Source organism: Mesocricetus auratus, unplaced genomic scaffold, assembly GCF_017639785.1.
Source record: "Mesocricetus auratus isolate SY011 unplaced genomic scaffold, BCM_Maur_2.0 Super-Scaffold_100022, whole genome shotgun sequence".
Taxonomy (NCBI): domain Eukaryota; kingdom Metazoa; phylum Chordata; class Mammalia; order Rodentia; family Cricetidae; genus Mesocricetus; species Mesocricetus auratus.
In genome coordinates this window covers 37091452-37115952 of record NW_024429203.1, presented here as the reverse complement: position 1 = coordinate 37115952, position 24501 = coordinate 37091452, and the positions used below count along the sequence as shown (strand labels likewise).

At 43.0% G+C, this 24501-nt stretch overlaps 1 protein-coding gene across 1 annotated transcript in view; it reads left to right on the top strand.

Moving 5' to 3' along the window:
* The first annotated feature begins 13994 nt into the window (after positions 1 to 13994).
* Positions 13995 to 24501, top strand: part of Rec114 (REC114 meiotic recombination protein) — an 83387-nt gene continuing 72880 nt past the window's right edge. Inside the window, exon 1 of the mRNA XM_005069325.4 lies at positions 13995 to 14195. Within this exon, the coding sequence (XP_005069382.1) occupies positions 14040 to 14195 (156 nt within the window). The 5' untranslated portion in view covers positions 13995 to 14039. The remainder of the gene's footprint in view (positions 14196 to 24501) is intronic.

Here is a 24501-nt window from a genome sequence, read left to right as displayed (position 1 = left end):
ATGAACCCTTTCCTCCTCAGCCTGCTTTTGGTCACGGTGCCTCATTACAGCAACAGTAACCCCAACTAAGACATCAGATGTCAGGGCTGGGGGTGTGGCTCAGGGGGTGAGATCTCAGAACCTACTGTAAAGCTGGCCCTGAGAGCTGTAATCCAGCATTCCTATGAGGAGAGTCACTGAAGTGTCCAGGCAGAAAACAGGAGACTCTGTCTTGAGTAATGTGGAAGGGGAGGACCAGTACCAGAGTTTGTTCTCTGGCCACCATCGTATGCATGTAACAGTACTCGCATAGACCACACACACACATACTCAATGTGTGTGTCTGTGTAGTCACACACACACACACACACACACACAGAGTTGTTTTGTTTTAAGAAGAAGGCAGGCACTTCTTAACAAGTGATAAAACTAAGGCTCAAAGATACTAACTTGCCCCATCTGGGTTCAAACCTAGGATTTTCAACTACAAAGTTCTGCCAGTATTTCTCAGAAGTGATGTTATTAGGATTGGGAACAGAACATTTTTAAAAATAGAATAACGTTTAGCATCTCTGGTCCCTGAGCAGTAAAGGTCAATAGCATGTCCAGGTCATTATAACAATTAGACCTGTCTGGCAGGGTGTGGTGGTGCATGTCTGGAATTCCAGCCCTCTGAAAGTGGGGGTAAGTTCAGTCTAGGATAAGTGTGGAGTAGGGAAGCACATTCTGGGCTAAGAACTACTTAGATCAAACTGTCTCTGTTAGAGAATAAGAGGAGAAAATTTGCAAATGCAGCTATGAGTGATGTCCTCTAGAGTAGAAATGCATTTGCTGGCCTGAGGATGTGCGTTCCCATCCAGTTCATAACTCTCCCTCTGTGTGCAGCATGCGTGTGCTGGTGTCTGCGGTGTTTCCTTGAGTGTGCATAAGAGTGTGCAGGTTTAAGTTGTCCAAGACCCCTACCTTTCTCCCTCCACATCCTGTGTCTTCGGTCCTGCTGGTCTCCCTCCTCGGTGCATCTCACACCCACTTCTGCTCATCTCCCGTCTGTGTCATCCTGTAACGAACCTCTCCATCTCTCATCTGGCCCACTGCGGCAGCCCTGCCTCTAGGTGCGGACAGGCCAGCTCACTGTCCTCACCACTGCCAGGAGGATCTTTCCGAAAGGCAAATCAGACCAAGTCACTCACTCCCTGTCTCAAGATTCTGCAGTCGTTGCCATTCTAGTGGCAGAGCCCTGTATCTCAATGCAATCTTCAAACAGAAATACCATATGTACAGCAGATAGATGAGGAACTGTTCTGTTAACTGTGTAGGCTCCTTAGGAAGGCATGTGAGGGTTTCCCCAGTCTGTCCCCCTGCCTACTTCCACAAAAACGTGTGTGTGTGTGTGTGTGTATGTTAGCACATAGGTGCACAAGTATGTGTGTGTTAATGTGTGTGGAGGCCAGAGACAACCTCAGATTCTGTTCTCATTGGTCTGGAACTCTTTAAATAGAGACCAGCCAGTCAGTGAGTTCCAGTTTCCTCTTCCCCAGCACTAGTAGAGTCGCCATGTCTGGCTTCCCACCCCCAGACCTGGGCTCTAGAAGTCCACACTCAGGTCCATATGCTTGTAAGGCATATTTTATCAACTGTGCCCTCTCTCCAGTTCCACAGCACCATCTCTGATGTTACATTTACCAGCTGTGCAAATGGGCATTCTTTCACCTCTCTGAGCCTGGGGTTTCCTTAATGCTAATGTGGGCATTCTTCTGAAAATGAGCTGGGTCTGCACTTGTGAAGCCCTTAGGGTAGAATGACTCCTGGTATGTAGTAATCACTCTGTCAATGTTAACTCTTGTGACCTTGCTTACACTTGACCTTGAACTGCTCCAAGTGTCTGCAAGTGACCTGAAATCAGAAGCTGCTCCAGCCTCTGTTACACGCACGCTATATACATGTGTGGTTAGAGGTACAGTGCTTGGCCACTAGAGAGGGAAGAAGCCTTATTGTAGGAACGCAGGGAGACAGGATCTTGCATTACAGAACTGTCCAGGGCTCCAGAGAACCCTAGGCACCAGAAAGCTTCCTTCTTTCTGAATGTTGGTTTCACCACCTTCCTAGTCTGAAAAGTAGATGATCTTATTTTCATTCTCTAAACTCTCAAAGAACCCATTCTGATTGACTAAATCTATTATCCAATGCCTCCTAATTGGGTAAAGCCCCTATGTGTATGGCTACTTTATAGGCCACTAACTGTGAGGAGGAAATCTCTACTCCAATTAGCAGCCACCATCCTTTAAAAGCTGGCCTTCCTTCCCTTGTGGCTGAGCTGGTGGCAAGTCGAAGGGGCATGGTGATGCTTCTGTAGCAGAGCATCTCACAGCCACTACCTAGACAAGTGTTCTTCCTGTGTTTCTCCCTGGCAAGCTTATTTTCCTGCCAAGTCTCTGTTCATTATCTCTTCCTTGACTTCTCCAGGCAAAACCAGGCACTTTCTTTAGTTGCCGGTACCCAGGTACAATCCTAATACTAATCCCTGTGCTTCTGCCTTCCTTTGCACAGAAGTTCCTTCTAGTATCTGGCACAGTGAATGATTAACAAAAATTGTTTAGCAGACGAATAAAAGCCACCTAGGTATATATTAAAAGATGATAGATTTCAGCTTGCATTTGTTTGCTTTGTCGGGAGTGTGATTCCTTTTCAAAACTGAGACAAGTTCAAACTGAAGAGAATATTTGTTAGTGTTTATTGTCAATTTTACACAACCTAGAGTCATTTGGAGAGAAGGAAACCTCAATTGAAGAGTTGTCTCAATCGGACTGGCCTGTGGACATGTCTAGGAGAAATTGTTTTGATTAATGATTGAGGTGAGGGCCCAGTCCACTGTTGGTGGTACCATCCCTAGGCGGGTGGTCAGTCTGGAGAAGAAAGCTTGCTGAGCTTAAGCTGGGAACTAGCCATTGAACAGTGTTCCATAACAGTTCCTGCCTCAAGTTCCTGTCCTGACTTCCCTCGGGGATGGCTTGAGACCTGGAAGCACAAGTCCAGTAAATCCTTTCCTTCTCACTTTGCTTTTTGTTGGAGTATTTTATCACAGCATCGGATGATTAATGATAGAATATCAGGAGAAGCTGAGGTGAGGTGGTCTTCCCTAGGGGCATCAGTCTCTCACTTGTCTGATTTTCTGCCCCCTCTGACTGAAATGTCCTTTGAAGGCACCCATACCACTGCCTCATCTGTCTAATCCCCTACAACTCCTAGACCACCCCCTTCCCTATCCATTGGTTATTTCTCCAGCTCTGGTGTAAGTCTGAAAAACAGACTATGACCACTTTCATGTTTAACCCACAGAAAAGAGTCCATTTCCCTATGTCTTTTTGCCTAGAAGGGAGCAGGTAAGGAGAGAGACTTACTCATTTCTATAGCTCCCATCCTCCCAGGGTGGCCCTTGGAACAGAGCAGGGTCTCAGCATATAGTAAAGGAATACCCAGCAAGTAGCTATTACAAAGCAGCAGAATCTCCCTGGGGCTAGGACTTGGACTTTGAAATGTAGTTTTCCTACCGCAAACCTTTCCCATTGTGTTTGGCTCAGATTGAAGGTATTTATTTTAATTTTTCTGTAGTTTTGGCAGTTTCCCAGAGCCTATTTCAACTGGCTAATGGAAGAGAGGGAATACAAAAACACTAATGTGCCACCTGTGGACAACTGAGACCCATAGCAAACTTTCCAAGGCAGTTTTCATTTGATTGATTTGCCCAAATAAGGTCTTTGCATTGGGATGAAATATGACATTTCTCTACCTTTTCTTTCTTTTTCTACCATTCTGCCATTTCAAGGACTAAAAAAATGTAATTAAGCGAAATGTCAAGATGTCACCCGAGAAGCATTTAATTTTAATGCAAAGCAAAGCTTCTTCTCAATGCTTGCTAGCTAGACAACAGTTCTGTCTTGTACTGTGCTTGGAAATAAATTCCAAATGTAATAAAGACAAATGTAAAACTAAAATGTAAGGCTATGAAAAAGGAAAATCGTCAATATTGTGATAAACTTCCATAGAAGAGATTTCCTAAGACATTTTAAAAATCATGATAGGAGCTGGAGAGGTGTCTCTGCAGTTAAGAGAGCTTGCTGTGCAAACAAGAGGAACAGAGTTCAGATATCCAGTACCCATGTAATGGACTGGGCATGGTACCACGCATACCTGTAACCCCAACACTCAGGAGTACAGAGATAGGATTGTTGGAGCTGGTAAGATGCCTGCCTGGCTAAAAAATGTGAGCTCCAGTTCATTAAGAGACCCTGCCATAAAGGAGCATGGTGGACACTGATGGAGGAAACCATCTAGCCTCTGTACTTACACACAAGTACACATACACACTCATACGCCTTCCTTTCATATGCACACATAACAAAACACAGTAAAGAGAAAAGGTTGGATCACATTAAAGATGAAAGGTAGATGAGAAGAGTGTAAGAGCGGGAAGGTGGGGGGGGAGTGCTGAGAAATGCAGTCTTCTGGGCGTGCCTCACAGTCACACTCACGCACTCACTGCCCCTGTGCTTATCTGCACACAAGCGAGCAACAGGATCGGGGAACACAGACAGCACTCACTGGAGCGAGTGGGTTGAAGTAAAGAAACATGAATAAAGGTGGAAAAGGGATGTAGAGAGCATGCCTGGGAAAGTAGGAAGGGAGTAGGTAGGTAGAATGAAGATATTGTACACATGGGTGCAATTGTCGAAGGAAAAAGCTATTTGAAAAAGCTAAGCATCAGGAAAATGAGAAAACATTGGTGGAAGAGAAAATGTAATGTAATGAATAGGTATTATATCTAGAATGTATGAAAAACTGCTATAAGCAAATAACAAAGATATAGAACCAATAGAAAAATCAGTGAAGGGGATGAATAAGTAATCCACATGGTTGGAAAACAATGACAAAATGGTGAACCTATAGAGTGATGATTAACTGAGATAATGATTAAGAGAATAAATGTCAGAAATAATAATGGGCCATTTCTTAGTTACTGTTCTATTGCTGTGAAGAGACACCATGACCAAGATAACTCTTATAAAAGGAAGCATTTTATTGTGGGTTCGATTACAGTTTAAGAGGGGTAGTCCATTATCATCATGGCAGGAAGCAGACAGGCATGATGCAGGAGTAGTATCTTATAGCTTTGCATCCTGACCTGAAGGCATCAGGCAGAGAGAGACAGACAGACAGATGAGCAGACAGACACTGGGCCTGGCATGAGCTTTTGAAACCTCAAAGACCACCCCTAGTGACACACCTACTCCAACAAGGTCATATGGCCTAATGCTTTCCCAACAGTTCCCATGGGGCCACTTTCATTCAAACCATCACAGGTCATTACTGTCGAAGAGAATTTGGAAACATGGAGTTTTCCACACTGTGGGCAAGTGTTGAGTAGTGTTACATACAGGGGGAAGTAACTTGGCAATTTCAAATAAGATAAAAAAGTGAGCACACATGACTCAGCAGCTCTCCCTTTAGATTCATACCCCAGGAAAAACTCACTCGTAGATATAGGGAAACCTAAGTAAAAGAATACAGCAGGGTGTTTTTGTGTTTTGTGGGGTTTTTTTTTCTTTCTGTAATAGTGAAGTTTGAGAACCTTTTTTTTCCTTTTATCTTATAATCCCTGAAGCAAAGATCAAACCAGGGTCTTTTTGTATCAATTGCAGTCATACCGTTAACCACTGAGGAGGGCTGCCAGGATCCCTGCAGATGCCAACTCTGCAGATTCTCAGCCCCTTGGATAAATGGCGGAAGCACTTGCATATTCAAATCCTCTAGTTCACTTTGAACCACCTCTAGGTTACTTATAATACCAATGCAATGTAAAGGTTATGCAAACAGTTTGTGTTTCTCTATTGTTTATGAAATGATGACAAGGAAAGTCTATACAGGTATTTTTAAAACATTTTATATTTTCTTTTCCCTCATTTATATCTGGTGTGTGTGTGTGTGTGTGTGTGTGTGTGTGTGTGTGTGTGTGTTTTACTGTGCACATGTAAAGAAACCAAAGGATAACCTTAGGTGTCATCCTCAGGAGTGTCATCTACCTCATTTGAGATGGTCACTAATTGGCTTGAAGCTCACCAGTTAAGTCAGACTGTCTGGCTAGTGAGCTCCAGTGATCCTTTTGTCTCGGCCTCCCCAACGTTGAGATTAAAGGCACAAGCTACTAAACTCAGTTGGTTGTTCTTGCTTTGTTTTTTGAATGTGCTTACTGGATATCTAAATTCAACTTCTCAGTACTTGCACAGCAAGGACTTTTCTGACTGAACCATGTCCCTAGCCACCCCCCATTTTTATGTCCTATCTTGCTATCTTAAAGCATTGACTCAGATCTATCACAAGGCATATGCCACTCGGCACAGCTTTGTAAGTGGGTGCTGAGCTTCCACTCCAGTCCTTATGCTTATAAGGCCGAGCCGTTCTCCCCAGGTCCCAAAGGCACAACTTTCTTGTTGTAATGCAACGTATACAAAGTGAAAATGCTACCTAAAAAGGGTTTGTTGTCGCTGTCTCAAGAACTCTGTTCTGTACAGTCACCATACATACCAAATTAGCGAACACTGAGCTGTTGCTCCTGGGGGAAATATAGGGTTAGGCTGCTACAAGTCCATTTCACCAACCAGGTAATACATAATTTGTTTTATGTGTATTTCTGTTTAATTACGTCTTGTCTAGAATATATTTTTATTCACTTGAACTTAGTATAATTCCTACCTGAATGAAGTTTAACCAACATACATATTTTTTTTCTGCAAGGTATACCATAGTCTTGTAGTTAACACGCACTAGTTCCATGATCAGGGTCTATTTTAAACAGTGGGTTCTTTGTCAAAACAAAACCCAAAACATAGCAGTAAGCACATTGTAAAACAGACATATGCTTACAAATGCAGGCAAAATCCTTTGTCTTTCCTTTCTGGGGGACTGTATACTCTCTTTGAAGGGGATTAAAAGGTGCCTACCTACTGTTTAGTGTGATTAGTTCCAAGAAGGCCCCAGGGCTGAATGAGGACAAGCACAGTTACATGAGCAGGACCCAAACGCTGTCTCCTGTAAACTCTGGGACAACATGTCCCCAGTGTAGCAGCAGAGGACTTAGGAAATGGAGGGTGTAGAAGGGTGGACTCTTATTTCATACAACATTAGGGTCATTATTTTAAAGATTACAATTATAATGTACTGGGCAAGTTGTCCTCTGACCTCCAAATGCTCACATATGTGCATGTAATAAATAAAATATCGTTTAAAATATGTATAAAGAATTTTTCCTAAAGAAGTGATTCTCATTCTAAAGTACATTGTGATGCTCTCAAAGATAAAGTGTTGCACGCAGGTAAGCAGTGCAAGTATCCCAGAGGTCACCCTACAACTGACCTCCCAGCTTAATCCAGTCCTAGCCGAACATCTACTGCAGATGTGCCTTCCCTGGCTGCCAGCTAAATTATTCAAATTATCTCAATGATGGAGCTCAGAATGCTCTTGCTGAGTCACTGTCCAACACAAAGCACTTTTTTCATGATACTCTCACCTGTCTCTGAGGTGTAAATTGCAAATCTCACCGCCCCGTCTGCAGAGGTGGGTAAAACGATTTCTCTGGGGAAGGAAGGAAGAGGAAATAAGCGATGCATCAAATTGGAATAGATTTCTAGAGGGGTTTATACTCCTCTATTTGACAATGTAGTTGCAGGTGTCACAGTTAGAAATGTCCCAAATGGAACCACTACCAGGATCAGATTTTTGGGATATTAAATGTCTACTTTCCTGTTTGCTCCACTTCTTATGAGTATTAGGATAGGAAAGGAGGTTTTCCCCCTAGGTTTGCCCTTTGTACATTCAGAATATCTTAAATCATACATTTCTTCCACATTAATATCTGCAGCCCTTCACTAAGAAGAAAACTATGCCAGGAACTCTGACTCCAATATTAACAAAACAGTCCTTTTCAAGATAAGGGTTTGTGTTTGTAGTTTTCCTACAAGGTTTGTTGTCAGTTCCTCTTTCTGGTTCTAACACAGCTTTGCAAATCATGCTCCCAAATTTACCAGCTGGCAAACATGTTTCTAACTAGCCTGTTAGTCTTGGGCCTTTTAATGAACGGAAAAAGTCAGTCTAATCTCTTTTCATGTTGTGTCAGTGATCAGTAGCCTGAGAACAAGTTGGAATTGTCTGTGTTACATTGAAGTCCCTTCAGTTACCTGCAGTAGGACAGCTGGGTTTTGCACGTGAAGGATAGAGTAGAGATGAACATAATTGCTTTCTAGCTGTGAGCACGAAGTTCCACGGGAACATCCCCTCCACACACAGCCACCTGGGGTCTGATATTATGGAGACACATCATCTGGCTATATTGATGAGAACAGGGATTTTCTGGAAAACGCCCACTGCCAAGGACAGTGCTCTGCTCTTCTCAGAGACTCTGTATGCTGTAGCTGAGGGACCCAGCAGGCAGAGCAAACGTGCATGCCTGTCATCCTGCAATGACAGGGACTTGAGGACACTGAAGCCATTACTTCTTTTGTCAACTTACTAACCTAGGGGGAAGGGATGACTAGAGTTCCTAGTCTGTTTTGAAAAGGACATGATCAGGTTCTAAAACTATTCCCTCCCTCCATTCTGCCCCCTCCCTCCCTCCCTCCCTCCCTCCCTCCCTTCTATAAGGTCTTTTGTAGTCTAGGCTTGGCCTCAAATTGACCATGTAATCAAATATAACCTTAGCCTCTACTTCCTGAGTGCTGAAATTACAGCCACCATGTCCACTCAACCTTTGAAGGGCTAGGGAATCCAATCTGGGGCTTCAGACATGCTAGGCAAGGACTCAGTAAGCCACACATGCATTCCTCCACAACAGTTTTGCACCAATCTTGGGCAATAATGCCAACTACTCAAGCAGCCAGCACCTCCGTATGTCAAATGTCACCTGCAAAATAGTTCCACATAAAAAAGATTCTTAAAAAGATGTTTAATGAAATAAACACTTTTTTCTTTCAGTTTCTGAGATTTAATTTTTCTGTCTGGTAACCGTCTCAGAAGAGGGGGTGCTGTAGAGAGCTAGCCTCCAAAACCAAATAACCATTTTCTCGTCCATAGCAGTCGTGAGCTTCTGCAGGCAGCCCTAGAAATGGGGCCTGTAGATGGTTGAGATTCCCCTCATAAAAAGAAGAACAGGAAGGGATATTAGATTCTCACCTGTTATCTCAGTCACTCCCTTCTGCACCTCCCAGCTAGCTGCCTATAGTTCTGCCCTGATTGCTCATGGTTCCATGCGGGGATTTGTGGTCCCATGCTGGAATTGTGAAGATTATGAAAGACTGTGAAAAGGTAAATGAAGATAGGACTCCATCCATGCAGTCATGGGAAATTTTCACCCCATAGGGACTTTTCAGTGGTGTAGCTGCTTTGGGATTGCCCACATCTTTGTAAATTATCTCCTTGTCCATGCTCTGCAAGAAAGCACAATAAAATCATTGGTCTACCAACTCAAACGTCTGTCACTGGTGCCCTGTATGGGGTGGGGGTTGGGGTGGGTTGGGTGTTTGTTTATTGCAACAGGGTGATGTGTTAGCCAATAGTTGCCTGTCATTCAGTACTTTAGGTTATAAATTCTGCTGTGGCTGCAGCTAGTTACTTAGGCATGGAAGGGTCTTTGGATTGAGAATGATTCCTCCTCTCCTAAATACCTCTTGCACTATCTGCTTCTCTACAGTGACCTTAAAACTAAATCTGAAACTCTTTTGGTCTTGTTTGTTCCCATCTTAGTTTGTTTCAGAAGCAGCCCTGGGACAAGGATTCAAGTACAATTTATTTTGGAGATGATCCTAGGGAACACTGAGAGGGAGGGAGAAGGGAGAGGTGATCCTAGGGAACACTGAGAGGGAGGGAGAAGGGAGTTAGACATAAAAGAATCCTAGTGGGAGCAGAATCCCACTAGGGAATGCTGGGAAACAGATCTCAGCATTATCCCACTCGAGGAGTGAGGAGAAAAAGAGACAAATAGATTCTTAGACATAGTCAATAACTTATTACCCTCTAAAAGCCAAACTCAAACCCCATCTTGTCCCCAATGTACAGGATGGATGTGTCTGCCCCTTACTCCTTATGTCCTCCCTCTATCCTCTTTATCTCATGGTCAAAACTCTCTAGGTGTGGGCACTTGCTCATCCCAAAGATGACCCAGTCACTCATTCCTATCTTCCATGAGAAACAAAGCCATTTTTGCACATGCATTTGTGTAGGCACACTGTGTAGGGGGACATGATACTGAGGCTTGAAGTTGATGACAGCTGTCTTCTTCTATCATCCCTCACTTTATGTTTAGAGATCCCTAGGTTAATGACAGCATATATTAGAAAAAAGACTTGTGTGAGAATAGTTATAACAACAAGAGCAAAACAAAATCAACCAACCAAACAAACAAACCACAAACAAAAAACCCAGTGGAAAACGACCCTACAGGTGAAGGTAGTCACAGCATGGAGTAGACATGTAGGTCAACAGTAGATGCTTCCCTAGTATGCATGAGGCTCTGGTTTCAAGCCTCATAGCACTGGAATAATTCTTTAAAAAGCAAACTGTGAGCTAGTCATACCATAGAATGTTATTTGGTAGTAAAAAAAAAAGAGTAAATTGTTGATAGAGCCTAAAACTGAAATTACAAAGAACAAAAGAAGCAGATCTAAGCCAGGAGGCTTGGAAGTGCATGTCTGTAATACCAGCATTTGGGAGGTGGAGACGGTAGGAGCAGGAGTTCAGGGTCATCTTTGGTAGAGGTCAATCTGGGCCATATGAGCTTCTGTCTCAAAAAAGACAAGAAAATGGTAGATATAATGGGCTCACCATGGAGGCATCCATGTATGTGGAGTCCCTAGGGAGGAAAACCAAGCTGTGGTTATAAAACATAGACTAGGCCAGCTGTCCATTTTGTGAGATGGACATCATCTGGGAAGAGGAAGGGATTTAAGTTTCAAAAATGTTTTATATCTTGTCTTGGGTAGTTACATGAATGTACACTGGTATTAAAAGTTACTTAATTGACTGGGTACACACCTTTAATCTTAGCACTCAGGTAAAAAACAGGTGGGTCTGTGAGTTTCAGGCCAGCTTGGTCTACATAAGACTTTCCAAGCCAGGTAAGGCTACATAGTGAGCCCCCATCTCAAAAACCAAAATAAGAAATAGAACAGGAAACACAAACTTACCTAATTAAACACTGGAGATCTGTGCTTCTTGTTGTGTAATACTGTACTTTCATAAACATTTCACTTGCATTTTTAAAAAAGAAGATACTTTAGCAGTTAAGAGGATGCAGTGACTTGCTCAATGCTCTGACTCTCACTGATGTAAGCCCTAAAAAGGAGAAGCCTAGTGGGCTTTACTCTCTACAATGCTTGGGTCTCTTGGGTGTTCAAGTAATTCTCATTAATACTGTAAGTTTGTGCAAGCTTCCATGCATTGAGCTGTGGCTTCATCATATATCTCCCTCTGCAGGCATGACCTGCTCTTGGCAGATGCTGGTGGCCCCAGAGGTGGGATGCAGGTGCATTGTCTAGGAAGGAAGCTTGCAGGTGGGAACTCAGCAGGACTCTGGGTGTCCTTGGGCACTGACAGGGTCCCAACTGTGAACACCATCTGTTCCTCTGAAGGGTGTCTGACAGCAGCTGCAACCCTGGGCCTGGAAGGTGAGTGCCCCAGAGACCCAATGTCAGGCTTCTGTTCCCATCCTCCATCCTGTAGCTGGCCCATGCAAAGTCACTTTAACCCTGGAAACAGAAAAGATCAACACGTGTACCACTTTACAGCCTACCAAGTATTTCCTCCCATATGCTCTTATCGTGAGCCCATAACGTAGTTGTGTAATGGCACTATTTTACAGAGAGGTTGAGTGATTTCCCCAAGGTCACACAGCTGGCAAGCCAGCTGAGATTCAAACCAAGTTTTAACTATTTACTACCACATTAAGTACAGTACTGCTGTGTCATTTCAGGACTTTCAGAAGCCGTTTCTGAAACCTGAGCCTTTCGATAAATTTTACTGGATGAATGGAATGATAAGAAACTTTAATGGTAAGTTTAATCAAATTTATCTCATCCCCCCCCCAACCCAGATTAATTTGCCTGGACCACATTCCTCCCCCCTGCCAAGAAAAACCCACACTCCTTCATGGCTGTTGAGTAGTCTTCTGCCCATCTCCCTTCTCTCTTAAAACTCAGCTTTGCTTCCTAGCAGCTCTGCTGCCACCTCTGTATCTCTGATCTTCAATCCCCCCCCCCCAGGGGATGCCAGTTTCCTCATCACTCCTTTGGAAACCTTCAAGCTCTAAGTCAAATGCCACCACCACTCCCTCTTGGTAGACTTATGACGTCATGGCACAGCATTTCCTGCCAGGAATATGGATCAAGCTCCTGACTTGGCCTAGCCTTACAAATACTTAAATTCTTGGGTTTTTTTGTTTGTTTGTTTGTTTGTTTTTGGTTTTTCAAGACAAGGTTTCTCTGTGGCTTTGGAGGCTGTCCTGGAACTCACTCTGTAGACCAGGCTGGCCTTGAACTCACAGAGATCCGCCTGCCTCTGCCTCCCGAGTGCTGGGATTAAAGGTGTGCGCCACCAACGCCCGGCTAAATACTTAAATTCTTTATGAGTGGAGTTGTCACATGGAGCCGTGGTGGAGCCCGTGGTTCTTCGGAGGCTCTGCTGTTCACTGGGCATGCAACCTTAGACGGATGAGGTTTTTTGCACCTTGCTTCGTTCTTCCTTGCTAGATCCTGAGGTCCCAGAGGCTAGCTGCGCACCGTGGGAATGGGTAAGCATTTCTGTAGCCAGTTGCTGGCTAGCATGGTCTTTTGCACTCCATAGATAGTTGATGCATTGTACTGAACAAATGACCGCTTTCCCAAACATTCTCTAGATGTCTACTGCGTAGTTTAAAAACTGTTTGCACTGAGTCTGGTTTGATGGCTCCTAGCTATAATCCCAACATTCAGGAGGCTGAGGCAGCCTCACCACAGGTTTGAGACCAACATAGGCTACAGAATGAGATTCTGTCTCAAAACAGAAACAAAACAAAACCCAATTAAAAAAATAAAACTTTTAAGTTTTCAGTTTATTTTTACTTTGTGTTTGGTTAACATAGCCTCCATTCTCTGTATACATTGCTCTGACTTGACATAGATTTATAAATACTTAAATTCTTGTTTGTAAGTGGAACAGACATATGAAGAGACTCTGGGGTCTACAGTTCTACTTTGGCTCTGCCATTCACCAGCTATGTCCATAGATAAATAATGTCTGCTCTCTGGACCTTATTTTGCAACCATCAGTTCTGGGGCGGGAGGTGGGTTGGAGAAAGGGGGAGACGGTTAATAATCCCTGTTGTGTTTCTGTAACCCAGCACAAGGTTGTTGAGGGGATAAATGAACTAACAGATGTGGAAATGCTTTTTTGGCTATAAATCACCCAGAAATGTCATTTGCTTGCTGTTTAATGGAGGCTTATACTTCTGGGCCAACCCCTATCCATCTGCTCCTCTCTACATATGAAAAAAGGAGGTAATATGTTCAGGGGCACAAGATGGCGAGAAAGTAGCCATGTTTGCCGAATGGTTGTGGCAGATTTGAGGTAGGATGGTAAGAGGCTGCCATGATCTGAGAAACTGCTATGAGGACGAAGACACCCCAGAGAGACAGCCTAGCCCCGTGGTTTAGTGGTTATGAGGAAGTCGGCCAGTTTAGGAAGTCTCTCAAGGCTCGAGGCTGATGGACCATGACGTGGGCTGCCTTGAGGGAAGGTGAAGTCTCCCATGCTGGTACTGAAATCTTACAAATTGTAAGCTTAAATATCCTCGTTTCCAGGCTTCCCAAGGTCAAAAAAAAAAAAAAAAAACCAGCGAAGACCACACTTCCGGTCCATAGGTAGAAGAATCCTCGGCTTTCTCTTAGGGGAAGGGTGGGCCTTGAGCCACCGTGCTTCCTGATTGGCTAGCCGATTGTCGTGAGGTGTCACGTGGAGGCCGCTTTCCAGGACCGTGAGCAGGCATGGCTGAGGCGGGAAAAGTCGCCTCGGGCCTCGGCCTTCCGGGAGAAGTCTCCCAGTGGCCTCTGAAGCGCTATGGCCGCTTCATGCTCTTGCACACCGGAGAGTCACCTGATCCCGGCTCGGAAGCTGATGTAGGATCTTCGCCCACATGGAAGGTGAGGCCTGAGAGTAGGAAAGACCGCCAGCTTCCTGATCCCCAGGGAAGGAGGGAGGATCCTGGCCAGCAGTCACACAGGGCTAGTGCCCACCCTCGCACCTCTGCAAGGACCAGAGAGGGTGACTGCTAACATAGGAAGCCTGTGTTTAGATAGGACTAGGAGGCATAGTTGTAATTGATTTCGTTCTCAAGCTAATTATGCAAGGATGAGGTAAACATTCCTATATTAAACTTTACTGATTGAACATGGATTGCATGCTAGACACTGTTCACCTTGAGAAGGATTTAGCATGGAGCAAAGCCTAAATGGTCCCTGTTCTCATGCATGGCTTTGCATGCTTTTTTGTGGTACTGGGGAATCTGGTAGTCCACAAGACTAAAGTTAGATTCTAGCTGTCAATTTTGGTGTTGGAGAGTTGAACAAAGCCTCCCGTGTGCTGAGCATGCGCCCTGAGCTACACTGCCAGTCCCTGAAACCCCACTTACTGCCGAATTTCCATGTTCTCGGTTAAGCTGCTTTACCTGTCTGAAGCTCATTTATTGTAAAATAGAAATAGTATCTTGATGTTATATTGAAATAAGTATAGTAGAGATGAAACAGGAATAAAAACAACAATCTTACTTCATAGGGTATGTGTGCATGTACACTGAGTTGTTTGTTTTTTGGATCGCCACACCTGAGAAAAGCGTAGCAGGTCTAATATATAGAGAGAAGCCAAACGGTTGGCTCTTAGGGAACCCAGGGAATAATAGTAGTGGTGTGGATGTCTGGAGAGGAGGACAGTGTCTTGTGAATATTAGAACCCACAGGGAAGCCATAGGAAGTGTTTGAATCATTTTCTTCTTGGCACATCACTCTGCCTTTGTAGATGGAATTAGAGGAAGGTATCAGTGAATTCAGGAAGACTAAAGTTAATGACACCTCAGGCCTGCCCGGGTGGAAGAGGATGGTGGAGATGGGGAAATGGACATATACTTTGGAGGATAGAAATGAAAAGGCTTGGTGATTGGTTGAATGTGAGCAATGAGGGTAAAGGGATTTGGTTTTTGGCAGAAGCAACTGTAGCTGAATGGGATGCACTGGAGGAAAAAACGGGAAAGTCCAAGACTTGAGAGGTGCATATGTGGAGCTTAATGTACACAATGAGACGACACTTGTACCCAGTTGTGTGTACTGTTCTGGGCCCAGAAGGCTGGTCTGGGCTGGATATGTGAAGGTGTGCGTCAGCATCATGAAGTGATACAGTCATGAGCTTAGAGGAGATTCCAGGACTTTTCCCCAAGGTCGTGCAGCGAATGACTGCAGTTCAGATAGAAGTGTCAGAAGCTCTAAGAGTGACAAGGGCTAGAGAGTTGCAAAGTATCTGGAAGAAGGAAGAGAGTTCTCTCAAGGGGGAGAGAATGCTTGGTTAAGTTTGTGGAACGAAGCAGTCAGCAAGAGGAAAGTAACAACTGGAGGGTGGCCATTGTACTTAGCCATGTAAAGGGTTATTTGTGGTCTAAGACGAGTTCGAGTGAGGGAAGGGTGTAGAAGCCAGCCAGAAGAGAATTGAAGAGTGACTGATAGGTGAATAAATAGAGCCAAGTACACAGTTTTGAGAGCTTTGGATGGGGGATGTGACTAGAACTAGGGCATTATGAATTATTCATGACATTCTGAAATATTAGAGTAAATGGTACTCTAAAACTGGAGATCAATATATTTAGGCCCGTTTCAAAAAACCATTAAACACCTTGTGCTCTTGTGGAACTCTGTATCCTAAAAGAAGTTATAGGCCAAAAATGCAAAATGGAGTGAGGTAAATGCAAGTGTGACTGATCTATAATTGGATCTTATAAAGGCCAGGGATGTTGCAGGACATATTTAACGTCCAAGACTACTTCAAGTAGGCTCCTTGATAATTTCTCCTAGCAACTCTTTAATCCCTTTCAATCCTTTTCTCTGTGTTTGGTGCATTGGTTCACATTCATCCAGGTAACTCTTATATTGCATCCCAGAGAATGAGCATTTTGACCAATTGAAGGTGTCGACTGTTATTACAATTTTTACCTTCTCTTTGCAAAGCTCTTCATAATTGCTTATATGGAACAGCACTCTTGAGCTGTTTTCAAATGTTTGGCATAACACCATGGCCACAGCGACAAGAGATGAAGTTGGCGCTTACAGGGATTTTGAAAACTGGACACTAGTACCTTGCTTTGAACCTGTGCCCAGCCATCCTGCCTGCTGTGATCAGTTTCAGCATAGGTCTGTCATATCTTTCTTTTAAATGGGAGAGAAACAAGATTTGCTCTATTTTATAGGCGCTGTGACTGTTGTATAATAGTAATAATAATACCATGCTCCCTAAGTTCTATGTGAATTCCTTTTTAAAACATGTGGTACCTACCGTAAAACTGTATATTAGGTGATACACAGAAATTTATAATGATAAAGTCATTTAAGTAGTTTTCTTTTTCATATGGAATGTTTTCAATTCAACGGTAGATAAACACATTTTGATTTTTTTAATTGTCCCCGAAATTATGGAGACTCTGTTCTCTTGATCCCATATGTGTGGTTATTTAGCTTCAAAGAGGATGCTCGTCATAGTGGCTGACAAAATGTCCATCCAAGAGAAAGATGAATAGTGCAAGATTTCTTGGAGTACAAGGCCCTGTTGAGAGGGACGGTCGGGAGTGAGGAGACATCAAGAGTATGGTATACAGAGAATGTCCATCATGCTGATTCCACTTACTTTTCTGAATTCTTATTACATGTCACAGTTTGGCAGCAAATAAACTTTTTTTGTAACAATCAACAAAGTAAAAACCCCAAACCTGCCACAGTTTACAGCTTTGCTAATCAGGCATCAATGTTCATAGCCATCCTATAGGGATTTTGTTACAATGCAAATTCTGACTCAATCAGAATAGACTGTTGTGGGGAATGAGACTCTGCCCTTATGGTAAGCTCCAGGGTGGCACTGGTGATGGTTCGGGGACTTTGAGAGGTAGAGATTCGGAAGACTTTGAGTGATGTCAGCAGCTATGTAGTGCAACTAATAAAATGAATGTATAGTGGTATGACCAAGTTAGATTCATTGGTGGTGCATGACTTTAATTCTAGCACTCGGGAGGCAGAGACAGGCGGATCTCTGTGAGTTCGAGGCCAGCCTGGTCTACAGAGTTAGTGCCAGGATAGGCTCCAAAGCTACAAAGAGAAACCCTGTCTCGAAAAACCAAGAAGAAAAGAAAAATATTTTAGTAAGAGGGTTAATACTTAAGTCATATGTCAGCATCTAAGTGAAATGAGCAAATGAAATGCAAACTTGAACTTGATTTTCTTTCCTTATATCTATTGGTCCAGCCTTTCTGACAAAAATTATCATAGTATCAGATTGGTCCATAATTTGGTCTGTTAATCTGAGAATTTTGAAAGGTGATGCCAATTGCAGGTTGCTTTTCAGTTAAAGTTTTAGCATGTTTTTCAGTTTCTAAATCTTTCCCAGACATGCATTAATTGGTTGAATGTGACAATGTCTTAGATTGTTTTTTCAAAGAAAAAAAGAGTGATTCTTTAATTTTTGTAGGAGAACCTTAAAATAATTGCCCTACTTAGAAACTACAAAGTGGAATATGAAGTTTGTACTTGAACTTTTAATGTGGGTTCCATGTAGAGTGTGCTTTGAGGCCCTTTCTCTTTCATATTTCTAGTGTCTCTGTGCTCCTCGACATGATACATCCTTAGTAATGTTTGTATGAATGTGGAACAGGGCAACATTTTTTTTTCTGTTTTTGAGACAGGGTCTCACTGTGTAGGTCTAGCTGACCTGGAACTTATGTAGATGAGGCTGGCCTTGAACTCACAGAAATCTGCCTGTCTCTGTCTCACAAGAGCTGGGATCAGAGGCGTGCACCACTAGGCCTGTCTCTATTTAGGAACAGTTGTTACAGCAGCCCTAAGAAGTGATATTGTTTTACAGATAAATCAGCTGAAACTGAGGGATGTTCTGTGGCTTTTCTAAGAATTTAGAAACAAGTTGGGAGTAATTTAGACTCTAGTTTTCTTGTCTGTAAAACTTGAACTTTTAAATACAGTGTTGCTCACCTTAGAAATGTTAGTATTTTGGGAATTTTCAAAATAGCATGTAAGGTGAACACGATTAAGATGATTTCACTAATGTCTTAAGGACAATTTAAGATTCAGTGGAATTTTAAGAAAATTATTTTAAAGAAATAGTAAAGTAGCAGTTCTCCTTTGTATGCTGGGTGATTTTTTTAGTAGATCCTTATTGCTGTGAATTTTAAGTTGTTGGGTCCAGGAATTTTTTTTTGCGGGGGAGGTTTTCAAGACAGGGTTTCTCTGTATTGTTTTGGAGGCTGTCCTGGAACTCGCTCTGTAGACCAGGCTGGCCTCAGACTCACAGAGATCCTCCTGCCTCTGCCTCCCAAGTGCTGGGATTAAAGGCATGCACCACCAACGCCGGGCTGGGTCCAGGAAAATTTTGTGTTCTTATAAATACTCCAGCAACACCTGCACCCCCCCCCCCCAAACACACTCTGGACAAGTTACTTGGAAACAGTTGTCTTCTTTCAAATCTGTTTTTAAACCATGTGAATATCAGAGCATTTGATTTCGGACTAACCCTCACCTACTCCTGAAGGAACGTTCTTGAGAGATCGCTACCCAGTGCCCCATAAATGAAATGTCTTTCACTCTGACTGCTGAGCAATAGGCAATGTTCAGTGCTCTGTGTGAGTCTAGGCAATCTGTCTTAAATATTTGGAAGCGGTTATTTCCCCAGTCATGTGTGCTGAGCAAGGCTGCACTGAAGGACGGGCTTTGGAAGTGACCGGTGTCCACTCCGGGTGTACTCTGGTATTATGCCCCATGTATTCTTGCCTCTCTGGCCTCCTTAGCCATGCAGCTCCATCTTCTAAACTCAGTGAGACCTCCTCACATCCTGCTTGGGTTGGTGTTTGTTGTTGTTTTCTTATACTTCACTATGGAAATTCTCCAAGCATCAAGAGACATTGTTGATGTCTGTATAATTTATAATTTGCATTTTTCAAACTTCTTCCTACTTACATTTTACAGCTCTTTGGGGCAATGGAAGGAGAGCCCGTTTCATTTCTTGTAATTTCTCAGAAATCTTATCCTTTATTTCCTGTACCCAATAACTTGACAATGGCATATACTCCCTCTAACTTACTCAGTATTTTAGTTGTTTTAGGCAGGAAAGGAAATGTGACTCCTGTTACTTCATGCTAGTCTGAAAAGGAAGTCCTTAGTTGCCTGTAGGGTTGCTTCCACTTTGTCTTTCTCCACTGCAGGTCATCCCCTCACCACTGATTGTTTCCCTGGAGAGCCTGTGGAATGGTCCTTGGAATTCACTCAGTCTTTTTGTTGTTTGTTTGAGACAGGTCTTAACCCATAGCCTTGGCTGGTCTCAGCGTTCCTACTTCAGCCTCTCCAATGCTGGGATTACAGGGGTGTTCCACAACGCCTGACCTCACACAGTCTTAAAATATAGTCCAGAGCTGGCATGACACTCAAGTGCCAAGAACTGAGTCTTCTTTTATATTGGTCTTCCCCCTTGCATGACTGTTGTGTTGGAATATTGTCAGTGTGACAAGATCTAGAATTATCCCTGAGACAAGCCTCTGGGCACACTTATGGGGAGTTAGCTAGATTAGGGTGGCCTTTGGGTATACCCGTGAAGGATTTTCTTTATTCAGTTGATTAAAGTGAGAAGACCTACTCTGAATGTGGGTGGCGCCATCTCATGAACTTGGATCCTGGATTACATTCACAACTTTCAACTTCCTGACTGTGGATGCAGCATGACCAGCTGCCACAAGCTCATCTCCCTGTGACTTCTCTGCTGTGCTGCTGTAATGGACCCATAAACCACAAGCCACAATAGACCTTTTCTTCCTTCTGTTGCTTTTGTCTCAGTGTCTCAGAAACTAAGACACTATGATCAGTCTAAGAGAGAAGCTTGAAGAAGGGTTGGGTGGACAGAGTCTGGTCTCATAAGGAGTTTTCTGTAAGCCACCATGTGTTGCTTCAGCTTACAACATGGTACACAGAGCTTAAACCCCACATGGATTACTGATGTATGCCACAAGGGCATGTGTCTTCTTACCATATAAAAGGAAAATGAATATCTGAAGTTAGCTGGCAGTTAGTTAACATAATTCTGACTCTGATGACTTATTTCTCAGCCCATGGTTGGGACTCAGAAGGTGTTTATAATAACAGTATGTTTTACATGTGTCCCCCAAAGATTAGTGTGCTGGAAGCCTGGCCTCTATTGTGATGGAGGTCTAGTGCATGGTAATTAGGCCAGATGCATGGTAGTTAGCACCATAATTGGAAGACATTAATGCTGGTGTCACAGCATGGGTTAGTTCTATAAAAACTAAAGGTTATCACCCTGTGTATCTATCCAATGCCTTCTATACTCGCCATGTTTCCTTTCTGCTTCTACGCTGGGTTATAATATGACCAGGGGGGTCCTCACCAGAGTCCAGGCTTTTGGAGCCACTTAATCTTAGACTTTGAGCCTCCAAAACCATGAGCTAAGGAGTCTGTTTATAAAGTGCCCAGTCTCGGGAATTTCATTATACTAACAGAAAATGGATTAGTAGAAGTAACAAAATTAACTGTTACCTAGTGTGTAAATACTGTATGTTCATCCTGGCTTGGTACCTGCCTGGTGTTCCATGAAGCTTTCCTGAATATGCGAGCCAAAGCCAAGCATTCTGCTGAGCATCTAACCTTAGTGTCCTTTAATATGAAAATTCTGCAAGCAGGGCTTCTTAAGCTTTCTCTACTCCCAGCCCTTTGGGACCAAGCACTTTTTATGCAACTTTGGGTGCATAAGTATATAGGATAGACACAGAAATCAATACTGATGATAATTCATAAATTATTTTAAAAGAACTCTTTGGCTGTGCTTGTTTAATTGTACACATAGATTTAGATGTTAGCAGGATTTTTTTTGATTGTAGGATGTAGAGCATCATTGGTGTTTCTCAGAGTTGGTATTTTGATTTTATAATTGTCAGTGATGAGGGTGCTGCTTCATATCAGTGAGCAGCACAAAATGGCAGAAGTATGTCTAAGGCCATTTCAAAACTTGTTGGAAATTATATTCTAATCCCAAGCCAAAATGCATTTAGTGAGCTTTTTCCTTAACAATTTTTATGGAACCCAAGCCAGCAACCAAATGTCAACTTTTAAAGATTTATTTATTTTATTAACATGTGTGCACCTGCACCTATGCATATGTACAATGTGAATAGTGTGCCCATGGCAGCCAAAAGGGCATAAGATCCTCTGGAATTAGAATTATAGACGGTTATGAGATACCATGTGGGTGCTGAGAATCGAACCCAGGTCTTCTGTAAGAGCAGTCAGTAATCTTAACTTCAGAGCTACCTCTACAGCCCTCAAACAGCAGTTAATTTTTAAAATTAAATTATATGTATTGTGTGTGCATGCGAGTATGTGCATCTAAGTGCATGTGTACATGGAGGCCAGAGTCAGAAGCATTGACTCTCTTTGGAGCTAGTGTTACTGGCAATTGTGAGCTCCCTGATGTGGGTGCTGGGAACCAAACTTTAGGTGCTCTCAACTACTGAGCCATCTCTCTAGCTCCTCAAACAGTATTTTTTTTTTCTGTTTTGGATTTTTGAGACAGGCTGTGTCCTAGTGACTGTTTTATTGCCTCGATGAGAGAACATGACCAAGGCAACTCATAAAGGAAAGCATTTATTTAGGGGCTCGCTTACAGTTTCAGAGTTAGTCTGTGATCATCATGACAGAAGCACAGTGGCAGGTAGGCAAGTAAGTTACTGGAACCGTGACTGAGAACTTAATCTGACCCACAAGATAATGATACTGGATCTAGTGTGGGCTTCTGAAACCTCAGAGCCTACCCCCAGTGACACACCTCCTCTAACAAGCCACACCTCCTAATCCTTCCTAAACAGTTCCACCAGTGGAGACACTCAAATATGAGCTTATGGCAGCCATTCTCAGTCAAACCACCCCACAATCTCTCTATGTAGTCCTGGTTGCTCTGGAACTTGCCATATAGACCAGACTGGTCTTGAACTCACAGAGGTCCACCTGCTTCTGTCTCCCAAGCAAACAAAATTTAAAAGCCAACCATTCTAAGTTAATATAGATGAGAGGTGTACTGAGGACTGGCAGTGGAAAAATACTAAAAGTAATTTTTCCCACTGCTAAACCATATTTCTGTGAGAACAGAAGACTTTGTATGTACAGTAAACACTCTGAAATTCAGAATACACAGTAGTCTCAGATCCTAGCCAGGGTGTCTCAAGCAGTATTCATTGTGTGTGGCATAAACACATGTGGAGGGCAAAGTGTACATGCTCTGTGTTCATTAATAAAGTTGCAATGAAGTCCCATCATGCAACATGGGTGAGTGCAGACAAAACTTCAGATTCACAGCGTGGTTGATTTAGAATCATTTCTTGGCTGTTGTTGATTTTTTTTCAATCTCCATATTCAGTTATGGGACCATGATCCACAGTTAACAAGCTATGCAAAAGTTTGCATGGTAGAGAGTGCTATTTCTGTTTTACAGATGAAAAAAATAATTAATTTGTAAGTGGTAAGGCTAGGTCTAACTTATGCCAATAATACCTCTTATAAAAAGGTAGTTGTTGGTGCTATCCAAATATACCGTAATTTCACTGTGGTAAGTTACCTGTGCCTGGGACGCAACTGGTTTGGGGCAGTGAAATGTGAACACAGTGGGCACATGGTGGGCAGAAGCTGGAAGAGCCAGTGCGTTGTTTTTCCTTTTCCCTTGGGCACGCTTGCCAGTGCTGTAGAAAGAGCGGCAGGCAGTGAAGGATAGAGTGGGAGAACAGAAAAGGATGGGTGGGCAGTGAGTGAGAAACGTGGCTTCAGAGTTTGGGAGCAGTGTCCGTGCCTGTAGTGTGCTCTACACATCCTGGCTGACACGGCATTCATACTTGTGTTGTCTAAGTGGATCATGTGCTACACACATCACAGGTTGCCTCCGATTTGGAGAAAGGACCTTGTAAGTGATGTTCCAACATTTTTTTCTTAATGACAAAATCATTACTTATTCCAGAAAATCTAGTTTATAAATACATACTTCTACCTTGGGGTCAGACTTTGTTCTCTTTCTTCAAATCAAAAGCTTAGTTTTGTACAGCAGACAGTTTCCATGGAGGCCATGGCTTGTTTGCATAACATTATTTAAGGTGGAATGTAACTGGACAGATACAGTGAAGAAGACTTTTAGCTTGGTGGTTTAAGGAGTCTTAGAAGTTACAGTTTAGAGGGAGGCCCACAAGTACTAAAACCTCCTCAATTTTGGGATTTTCCCCCTACCACCCCACACTGTCAAGCTCTAAGGCTGCAGCACCGAGAAGGCTGGCCAGCGGAGCCCAGCTGCCTGATGTTGTGGAATCCAGGGGTCTTACAGTTCCCCAGTGACAGCCCTACTCCTGAGACTTGCTCCAAAGCCTTTAATTCCCATTTAGAACAAACTTTGGATATTGGAACTGTTAGGGCTATCCTGGCTTTGTGAATGGGTAGAAGATACAAAAGGAAAATGTGAGTTACCGAAATCTAAGTGTGCCAGTAGGAAGGACCACTTCCTGGTCTAGTTGGTGTTTGATGGTCGTGGTGGTTTTGCTTGTTTGGTTTGATTGGTTTTTCTTTTTTATGAGACAGAGTCTCATTATGTAATAGAAGCTGGCCTCTAACTCATGGCACTCCTGCCTCAGCTTCCCAAGTGTTGTGATAACTGGCATGCAGCCCGACCCCTGCTTTAGCTGATGGAGTTTTTGTTGTTGGTTTTTTTTTGTAGGATTTACTAGTCTGTGTAGATTTTCTTATATGTGTTGTGTGTATTCATGTATGTCTGTACATTCCCATGAGGGATCAAGGAAGACTTGCCACCTTTTATACCAAGGCAGGGTCTCTAGCCAAACGTGGAGCTTCTCAGCTCTGTTTGTCTGGCTAGCCAGATCACTTCCTTTGGTGATCTCTGTCCCCCTCTTCTCTGCTCTGGGATTACAGGTGCATTACTCTGTATACTCAGCTTTAGTGTGCGTTCTGGGCATCTGAACTCTAGTCTGTATGCTTGCATAGCAATCACTTTACATATGAGCTGTGGCCCCAGCTCAGCTTGAGAAACAAAAATTTTTTTATTTTTTATTTATTCATTTTTTTAGTTTTTTATTTATTTTTATTTTATTTTATTTTCCAGTTTAAATTTAGATAAGAAACAAGGTTGCTTCACAAG